Source organism: Quercus lobata, unplaced genomic scaffold, assembly GCF_001633185.2.
Source record: "Quercus lobata isolate SW786 unplaced genomic scaffold, ValleyOak3.0 Primary Assembly Scq3eQI_1880, whole genome shotgun sequence".
NCBI lineage: Eukaryota > Viridiplantae > Streptophyta > Magnoliopsida > Fagales > Fagaceae > Quercus > Quercus lobata.
In genome coordinates this window covers 2226-12800 of record NW_022155037.1, presented here as the reverse complement: position 1 = coordinate 12800, position 10575 = coordinate 2226, and the positions used below count along the sequence as shown (strand labels likewise).

General features: G+C 37.1%; 1 protein-coding gene and 1 pseudogene across 1 annotated transcript; one reads left to right on the top strand and one right to left on the bottom strand.

Annotated features, from left to right (window-relative positions):
• The first annotated feature begins 1272 nt into the window (after window positions 1-1272).
• LOC115973676 (HMG1/2-like protein) lies at window positions 1273-3118 on the top strand. Its single transcript, XM_031093934.1, has 8 exons — window positions 1273-1455; window positions 1551-1605; window positions 1775-1888; window positions 2140-2197; window positions 2303-2347; window positions 2429-2509; window positions 2661-2759; window positions 2853-3118. Exons 2-8 carry the CDS (start codon window positions 1559-1561, stop codon window positions 2868-2870), a joined length of 462 nt encoding a protein of 153 aa, XP_030949794.1. The 5' UTR covers window positions 1273-1455; window positions 1551-1558; the 3' UTR covers window positions 2871-3118.
• Window positions 3119-6007: 2889 nt separating this feature from the next.
• Window positions 6008-9286, bottom strand: LOC115973675 (annotated as a pseudogene).
• Window positions 9287-10575: the final 1289 nt, after the last annotated feature.

The window sequence follows — 10575 nt, the reverse complement described above, 5'->3', positions numbered from 1 at the left end:
GTGGGTCCCACAAGACTCACATGGCAGTAAGACATAGATCGACATAGATCTAATATGTCTGACACATGAGATACTTTCTATCCTAAAATTCAGTTGTCATGAAGTTAGTAAAAACTCACATGTTAGTAAGATATAGGTCTCATACATCCGACACATGAAATACTTTTTGTCCTAGCGTTTGGCTGCCATGGAGTTAGTAAAGGCCAATGTTTCTGGAGAAGCCACTAATCCATGCTCCTCTATCGCCTCTAATTAGACCACCAACACTAGCTACCTATATCTTTAATTCTTTACATGCTCTTATATTGAACAAGAATTAGGGACAATTATGCCAAGTAGAAGTGTGGAAATGTGAGTTTGTTGAACCCTATTATGATAATTATTCTTCTTTTAGGGTCTGTTTGAGATTTATTTATTTTGTTAAAACTGAAAACTTTTTACTGTAAGTAAATGTAAAAGTTAACTGAAATAGTACAATAAAACCCATAAATAGTACTAAAAAGTGCAATGGAGTTTATAAATAATAGTAAAAATAAATTAAATAGTAAAATAAGTTAACCAAAAAAAAAAAATCCAAATGCAACCTCAACTGCGATTTTGACCTATTCGTTTTGCTTTTGTTTGAAGTAACTATTATTGTAATAAAGGAACAAAAAAAGTTAGTGCTCTTATGGTCAAATGAAAAGTCTGGACACCTCCATATGTTTTGCAACCATTTGTTGCCTTACATTCAGTGGATGAGGCAAAAGTCTGATTTTATATAATTGTAGAATTGTTTTAAATGAACATGTAGCCGATGTTTTTTTTCCACCAATCAAGTGTATTTAAATCAATGAAATGTTTTCTATAAAAATTTTCATTAGACCAAGACATACATATAGACGACAAAAAATTGAAAAGTAGATATTAAAATTTTCCAAATAAAAATTAAATAAAGTTTCAAATGTGTCACTTCATTGTCATAAAAAATATCTCATCTTCATGCACCAAATCCTGACCAAGCAATGTTTGGGCTTTTGGGTCATAAAAGAAAATATAATTGGGCCAGCTGGGTTACAAGACTCGTGTCCAATTAAGGCATCGCTGACCCGACCTGAATGAGAAGAAAGAAACACAAAGGAAAACACAAACGAGGGGAGGAGTGGGACAATACGCTTAAGATTAACGCAGGGGAAATCCAAAGCCAATAGAATAGAAGGGCACGGATCGATGACGTGGCATTAAATTTTCAAATCCCGCCTAAACCCCCAAATTTCATTTCGTGCGCAATTGAATTTCAATTTAACCCCTCAACTTAATATCTCCGCCTTTCGGGATTTCTCTATAGTCCCTCCTCAACCTCAACAAAGACCTCACCATCATTCCCACTTCTCTCTGTCCTTCTCTCTCTCTACGCGTTGAAAAAAACTTTTCTCCCGAACCCTAACCCTAACCCTAGTTCACCAAACCCCCCCGGTGAGTCCACCTTTTCCGATCGATTTTCGACGAGTTTTCGCGTGCTTCGTTCGATTTCTGCAGCGGTTCTAACTGATCCGATCTTAATTTTGCAGGATTCGCCATGAAAGGAGCAAAGTCGAGGTCTGAGCCGAAGAAAGCTGAATCCAAGTGAGTTTTCCTTTTTCTCTCTAATTTTAAGCCCTAATATGCGATAAAAACTCTTCGATCATGTTTTCTCAGATCTTAGATCTAAAAATTGACCAAAATTGCTCTCTGTGTTTTTATATATGTTATTTGTGTTGTTAATTTTGGTGTGGATTTGTGTGTGTTGTTGTAGGCTTTCGGTGAAGAAAGGCGGTGCTTCAACCAAAGCACCAGCAGGAAGGAAGGGAAAGGCCGCGAAGGACCCTAACAAGCCTAAGAGGCCTGCCAGTGCTTTCTTCGTTTTCATGTAACTATTTTTCTTACCCTTCGCTTTCGCTTTCATTTTCCGGAAACTAGTTTTCTCGAGGTAAAAGAAAAGAGAAAAAAAGGTCTACATAGAAATTTATTTGTTTTTTAATTCTCGTAAAAAGTCAAAATCACATTTAGAACTCTTCATAAACAAAACTAACTTTGACCTTTTGCAAAATAGCTTAAGCAGTTTGCTGCAAAGCTATAATTCCTAATTTTTTTAATTAATTTTTATTTTCATGATTACAGGGAAGAGTTCAGGAAACAGTTCAACAAGGACCACCCTGAAAACAAATCAGTTTCTGCTGTAAGCTCAATTATATTCATTTGCCTTTTTGGTTGGTGGTAGTTTAGTAAATTCTGTGGTTTCCTTCAGCTTGAAATATGTTCTTCTTTTTGTTAAAATAATCAGGTTGGTAAAGCTGCTGGTGCAAAATGGAAGTCCATGTCCGAAGCCGTAAGTATTTCAAGATGTGAAATTTGTTAATTAGTTTTAGCCTATAAATGTTGTATACTCAAGAAATATAAATAATTTCAGGAAAAAGCGCCTTATGTTGCAAAGGCAGAGAAAAGGAAGGTTGATTATGAGAAAAACATGAAAGCCTATAACAAGAAGCAGGTAATTGCTTTAAAAGTTTATTTTATTTTTGTTTTTCTTTTGTGAGATTGTGTACAGTATGAGTGATTTGTTTGGATTTTATTTTTGTTTTTCTTTTGTGAGATTGTGTACAGTATGAGTAATTTGTTTGGTTGTTTGTCTATTTGAACAGGCTGAAGGTGCGAATGCAGCTGAGGATGAAGTAGAGTCCGAGAAGTCAATGTCCGAGGTCAATGATGATGATGAAGGGGATGAAGATGGCAGTGAAGAGGTTTGATTGAATTCTCTAGTTTTGATTGTTGTAATAATTTTTTGGTTTTTGGATTTTTTGTTGTTGATTATTCTTTGAAATTGTTGTTTGCAGGAGGATGATGACGAGTAGAGAATGGCTTGAATGATAGGATAGTCATTTAGGCTGTCGAAATGTTTGATCATCCCATACTAATGGTTTGATCATTTTATGTCTAAACTTTTGTTCCCCTTTCCAAGAAAATATATCCCTGCTCCCTTGTCATTTGTTTTGCCCTTTCAGGAAATGGATAGTTATAGATGGGAAGTTGACCTCTATTTGTACTTTTCAAATGAATTCTAATGATTTAGTGAAGGGGTATTGTCTATTGTAGAGCTTCAGCACCCTGTCTTCTTGATTTAGCATTTTATGTTAATGCGTTTTATTTCTTTTTATTTTATTAAGGTTTTGTTTCCCTCTGGCTACCATGATCATGTAGACATTTTCTTTTGGTATATTTTCTTGTTTGTTTATGTTTTATGGTTTTTAAGAAATGCTTTTATTGTTGGGTGAAAATGTAACATCCAGTGGTTTGCATGAGTTGTCAGGAATGACTTGGATCTGGTTGTTACTGTGCTAGTTTTTCTGAATAAATGGTTATCATGAGAGGAATGCTTACAGTTTAGGCTTGATGTTTAAGATGCTGCTTGATTGACTTTGTGTTGATAGGTTCCTTGTGACCCTGATAAGTTCACAAGGATCTGTAGAGTTGACTCTGATTCAGTTTAAATCGTGGTTTAATGCATTTTTTTTTACTAGTCCTTGCAGTTGGGTTTAATAATTTGTACTTGCTCGTATTATTCTGTTTTTAATTTCTTGGCAGTGTGATTTGAAATCAATGTGTTGGATGTATTTCATGTGTGCTCCGATACTGGTAATGGCCTGTTATTCTGATTATGGTTGGATTTTCTTTGTTAGGAGAATTTTTATTCTTACTTTAGTTTTCTTGTTTCTTTCAACTGTCTAGATGGTGATTTATACCTTCCAATTTTGGGTAAAAGTTGTAAAGATAACTCAACATGGCTTGTTATCGTAAATGATAGACTGATTTGTTGTCAAGAAGTTGGTTTTAACTGTTACCATAGCATTGTAAGGTGATGTGGGCATGTACCACTCTGGTGTAGTTTGATGGCAGGGCATTTATTTTTGATGTTTTGCAGATATGGTGGTGAGTTTGCACCATTGAGTTTTGTTTCCTTCACAACCATATCACTAACCTTGATCTGTAAAGTTACTGTCGCATTGCAGCTATGGAATTTGTTTGTGAAGAATCAATAGTGGACAGATGTTTATAAAAGTCAAGTGAAAATATAACTTTTTTGGTTTAAAGTGACGTTGATTTCCAAAAAATTAAATGGTTTTCCGCTACCCACTTAGATTTTGAGTGGGGTTCTGTTTTAACTTGTTCCCATTTTTTGCATTGTTAATATTTTCTGTACAGTTGCATTTCAGGATTTGATACCTGGAATTGCAAGAAAATCTAATTTAATAAGCATACTACTCAACTTCCTCTGTTGCTGCAACCCACCCACCCCCCCCCCCCCCCCCCCCCCCCCCCCCACAAAACAAAAATTGTCACTGGATTTTATTGCTTGTTAGTTTTATGTTGGCATAAATCTGGTTTACCTTGGTACTTGTGCTCATTGCGTTTTGTTTGAAATTGTTTGTCCTAACCTTTGAGTTAGTGGTTTATTATTGCTCTCGTCAATTTGGATCTGATTTTTATTAAGTGTTTTTTATTTTTATTTTTCAATGTATTGCTTGCGTTTCAATATTTAATTCTTTTGCTTTTTGGCTCAAACGTGTCATTTGGCATTTGCATTTGGAAATAGGAATTAGGCGCATTATTAGGGTGCTGCTTAATTCATTTTAGGTACAAGTATGGCTTGCTTTATGTCATATGGCCTTAGTCGGTGGTGAGATTGATCAGTGGATGCTATTTTGGACAATAACGTTTGAATGTTTAATGAGGTTCATAATTGTTTGCAGGGTTTTGCTTTTATCTTCCTGCTAAGATTAGTTTAAGACTGGTAGTATCGTAGCCATGGGAGTGGAGTCTGATATACCATTCTTTCTGGTGTGTTGATCTTTCATATATACACACCCAAACATGTGGGTTTATTGCTTTTATGGTGTTTGTCTTGACTTATAGCATTAGTTTTATGATTCTGTATTTGGGTTGTGTAATGATTCTGGTCACCCTGGTCATTAGTGCTTGCTTGTTGAGCTGGTTTTATCAACTCTATGAACTATACCTCAAAGAATTTGCTCGGCTGTACATACATACATGAGTCTATTTTTCTCTGACTAAGGGTTTTTTTTTAGATATGGTTTAATTTGCTAAAAACTGAAAACAATTATAAAAAATAATTTACTGTTTATACGAGTTACTGTTTATAAGTTTCAATGCACGGTTCATGATCATGGAAAAAAAAAAAAAAGAGTCAGGAGAAATAATTTCTATACGGATTCTAATTTGTACAGCGGGCTATGTAATTGGGTGGCTACCTCGAATTCCAATTTTTTAATGTGTAGTGGGCTAAGAAAATGTACGACAAAAATGGTAATTTAATGTGCAAGGGCATAGGCATGTCACTGGTGGTTTGTGTTGTAAGCGTTTCTACGATATCTCTTGGAGATCTGTTGACATTTGTTAACTCATGGAGATCTGTTGACATTTGTTAATCTTTTCCCTTTCGTCTCTGTTACTACTTACTGGGGCCAAGGTTTTCTTGTAATTGATGTGTTTTTTTTTTTAACCATGTAATTGATGTGTTTTAGTAAAGCCTTTAGTTATTAGCCTAATGTTGTCCTATGTTTATTTTTTAATGCGAACTATTCACATTGCTTGGATTAGCTGTTATAAAGCAGACCATTTTAAGGATAACTAGTCGACTTCTGCAATTTTTTTACAAGTTGACTGCTCGAATTTGGGTGTTTGGTTTTTACTGACGCCACAATGGTTCATTTCATTTGTTCCTATTTTTTTCATGGGATTTTGCGTTTGCCAAAGATTATATTCAGATTACAATTTATAAAGTTTAATACTTTGTGATTCAAAGTCAAAGATGTTGCATGGCGCGGTGTGAACGCTTATGCATTGTCATCATTTAACGATCTAATTTACGTTGTCAATTTTAAACATTTGTTAGTTAATGTTGCACCATAGATTGTAGAACTCCATGTACTATTCCAAAAGAAAGTTAATGAAGAATTATTATATGATTCAGTTCTATTTATTTTAGGTTAAAATCAGAACTTATTAATTTCCACCGCTAGTTTTATATATATATATATATATAGAGAGAGAGAGAGAGAGAGAGAGAGAGAGAGAGAGAGGTAAAATTGTACAATAAAAACCAATGGGAATAAGAATCAATAAAAAATAAGCTCTTCTAAACACACTTTGAGAATATGGTTGATGAAACGAATCAGACAAAAACTATGTAAAACCACGGGAACAGAACAGCTGCAGCAAGAATAAAAAGAAATAATAGCAACATTAATGACAGCAGCAACAACATTTATAGCAAACTGAGGTTTCAGTTGCAGCTCCGGTAACACCGGTTGTCTTCCAAGCTTGTAACATTACACGAGCCAGAAATCTCCCTAGGGGATTCCGAGGGTAAAGGTATTGATGAATGATAGTAGCAAATTGCCCAGGCAATATCATTTCTGGAAATCCAATGGATGAAGTAAACACTTTTTAGTGAAAAATGAATAACTTAAAAGATAACGAGAATCACTGGTATAGGATGGATGGAAACCAGCTGCACATTGTACTGACAATGAAATCCCACTCCGATCAGAACTGCAGAGTTTTAGGGAAGATTAAAATTTTCTCAGGCTTGACTGCTTGAACATTTTTTACAAATTCCTTTGGCATGTTCGTTAAAACTATTTTCTCAATTTTGCTCAGACTTAGCAACTTGTCTGGAAGCTCCTGTAGCTTGTCACAACATCGGATTTCTAATTCTCGGAGATTATGCAGTGCTTATTCCCCCACCTTCCATGTCTCCAAATTCTTTAACATCCAAAGCTTCAAAATTCGAAGCATACTGAACCCTCCGGGAGGGCAATTCAATTCCTTCCCAGTGTAGGAATCAGCCAATAGCCTGAGGACAGAAAGGCTTGGCAGCTGCGCTAGGATTGGCATGGGGTCTTTCTCCAGCTTTGAGATTGACAAAGTAAGAACTGTGAGTTTAGGAGGGAATTCATACCTATCATGTAGCTCTGGTAAGCTTCCAAGCAAATACAGGTGGGTGAGATTCTGAAGGCTTGCAGAGGTTTCAAGTTGAGCTTCCAAGGTTGACCATTTTGATTCTTGGATCTTATCTTGAGAGATTGAAGACTTGCGAGTCTTGCAATCCATTCATCTAATTCTTGAAAGGAATCTAAATGACATGTCAAACCCAACTTCCTGAGATTAATTAACCTATACAAACCATTCTTCACTAGAGTCTTGTTGTCCACAAACAATCCCCACAACGTCTGGAGATGAGTAAGAGAAGTTCCATGTTTTTGCGAATACATGTCAAGGCGTATTTCATTCAGACACAGATGCCTCAAGTGTTTCATCTTCCAAATAGAACTTGGTAGAGAGCTGATATAGGTGTGCTTCACATCTGAAGTCTCGAGGTAAGGTAGCTCACCAACAGAGTAAGGATGGGTATCCAAAAACGTCCATCTCAAACCCAAATACCTTAACAGGAGAAACAGTTTCCCCATATTGTTAGGCAATTTAGGCTTGTAAACACGCTCTAGATCAAGCACCCTCAGCAGTCCAAATTTTTGACCGAGGACTAGGCTGAGAAAGCCATCAATTTCCTTCACAGGCATATCATTCTTTTGAATGTTGAAGGACAAGTAAGTGCGTAAATTTTGAATTTTCATGGGATACTCTTTGGTGTCAACATAGTCAGCAAACCGGCGAACACCATGCTTAGGATTTTCGTTCCCTGACAATTGGTAGATGTGGAAAAGGCCAATCTCCTGAGCTTTAGACAAGAAATTACTGTCATTATGTAACGCACCAAGCATACGGCATGTTTTGGGACTCCCATCTTTTCTCCTTTTGGATATTTGAATCATGCTTCTTTTCACAAGTTCTTCCAAGTATATTTCCACTGTATCCTCAGGAGTCATCCCTAGTGATTGCCTCACAAATCCCTCTGCCAGCCATAACCGCAACAACCTTCTCAAAGGAATATCATAATCTTTTGGGAATAGCCAAAAATAGAGGAAGCAAGGCCTCAATTTCAGGGCCAAGATATTTGAGAACTGGACTTGCTCACTGTCTAGCTGCCAACTTGGGTGCTCAATAACTTTCAACCATACTTCGTAGCTCACTTCCTTTGTCGACAGCAAACCTCCGAGCACCGTGATTGCCAGAGGTAAACCCTTACATCTTCTTTTAATTTTTCTTTTCAGCTTGAATATATCTGACTCGAGAACTGACAGTCGTCTGGTAAGCGTACCTTTTTCAAGAATAATTCGCAGGTGTCTTCGTCATTTAGCGGGTTGAGCTGATGAAGCTGTACTCTTGTATCTGCTGAGAAAGCGACGTGATGATTACTAGTAGTCAACATGACTCTGCTACCATTTTTTGGATCTGGAAAGGTGTCAAGAAGTTCTTTCCATACACTAGGTTCCTGCAAATCGTCCAACACAACCAGGAACCGTTTCTCCTGCAAATTCTTATGGATCTTCTCTGCCAATTCTTTTTTCGTTGATTTCTTATCAACTGTTGCATTGACAATTTGTTCTAATGTGGTTAGCAGAACATCTGTAAGGTTCCCAGAGGCAAGAACCCATGCGCGGCAATCAAAATGACCTTTAACCTCACGACTTTTATAGATTGCCGTAGCAAGGGTAGTCTTGCCAGAGCCATGGCCGCCTTTAAGTGAAATGACGCGAAGCCCTTGGTAAACCCGGTCAATTAGCATGACCACCAGCTTTCTTATGTCCTCTCTGAAGCCTATGACCTCTGTTTCTTCGTCCACAGGATAGCTAGAATTATTGTTTTGCTGATTCATTGTTAGCCCTTCATCTTGATATCTTGATCTGTGGGAAGTTAATTGCGGAATCCTGAGAGGCTTCACTTGGTTTGATTTCTTCAACGTTTCCGCCCTGCTTTTGTCAAGCTCCTCTATCATGTTCTTGATCTTCTCTATCTTATTACGAAGGTCTCGGTCAGCCTTCAAATTCTTGGGTACGAAAAAGTACCTCCAAGCGAAGCCCATTCCCCTTGCATACATTCTCTGCAGGACAAATGCTTCAATGGCATCCTCCACTTTGTAAACAACAGTAAGAATATCATCCACACACTCCTTAACACATTTGTCAAGTTCTTTTTCATCTTCAGCATCTATTAGGAAGTTCTGCATTTGTCTGAGACTTATTCTTACTAGCTCTACCTCATTTATAGACTTGTTGAAGATGATTGATTCTTGAATGAGCAGGTCTGTGAGTTTCCGTATCACTATGGAAACAACTGCTTCCACATCCATTGATTTTTCTCTTCTTTCTCTTCCTTTTTCTCCTTATCCCAGCCAAACCATATATTGTGCTTCCAGGAACCGCTTCATTTGTTTGCACATTGGTTTGCTGAGGGGATGCGGGTCAGTGAAATTGATTAAATGCAATGAAGTAACACCATGGTAGCACCAGCTGTGTTCTAATTTTGTTTCATCCCAATGACCATGTTTAGATCGCTGGAGGAAAAGAACAATGATATGCTTGATTGACTTAAGACTATCGAGATTGCTAGAATGCAATTAATGCAGTATAGCTGGTTTTTTCTGTTGCACCACCTCAACCAAGGGATCATCAATTCACAGAGAAAATTAGGTGCCGCTTTCTGTATGGCAATATTTCTAGCTGCAGTTCCATTTTCTTTTATGCTTTTTCGGCGTGTTTATTTTGGTTATGGATCTCTAGCTGCAATTAATCTTGGCAACGAAGGAAGCCCATTAATATGGTTCAATAGTGTATGAGTACAGGTGGGCCCTTGGCTTGGGGCAAGGCCAACCAATGCCTTGAACTTCTTGACCTTCATAGTTTCCTTTCTTTTATTTTTTTTCTCCCACCTCCTTTCATCCCCAAGATTTCACTCTCAAGGTCTGAAAATTTTCATGTATTCACATTTCGGCCTGGTACGCTGGATCATGCTGGTACTCGCTAGAATTTAGGACGGAACGGAACAAGGGACACTGGATTATCCACCGGAACATAACATAATTCAAAACCTTGCATGAAAGTGGTATAATTTTTTTTCTTTTCTAAAATAGTGTATTAACAAATATCATAAAGGTACATGTTAACATGACCCTTGTTATAACGACCGACAACCATGCTATAATTGCCAACTAGATTCTTAATAGCTAACTTGCAACATTTTTTTTCTTTTTAATTTTTTTTTTAATGATAATTTGGAAACTTTATTAATCAAGTAGAAGAGTCAACAACAATGCAATTAGCCTTACAAGCATCCAAGATGACTTTTGAGGCTTCTTGCTTGTTACAACATAAAGGCCTTTTTTTTTTTTTTTTTTTTTTTTTTTTTTTTTTTTTTTTTTTTTTGTGGAGACAACATGCATAAATGGCTTTTAAACCTAATAGCAAGTTTGCAGAAACGTGGGGTGCAAAATACTATATATATATGTGGGGCCCAAATGATTTATGGGCCAGGCCCATCTACCCGGGGAAAATCCGAAGGCCCAAGCCGAGGAGGGCTATGGCCCAAGCTCGACAAAATAGCCTGTGGATATCGCCGAGGACGGCTCAGTCCTCGGCAGAC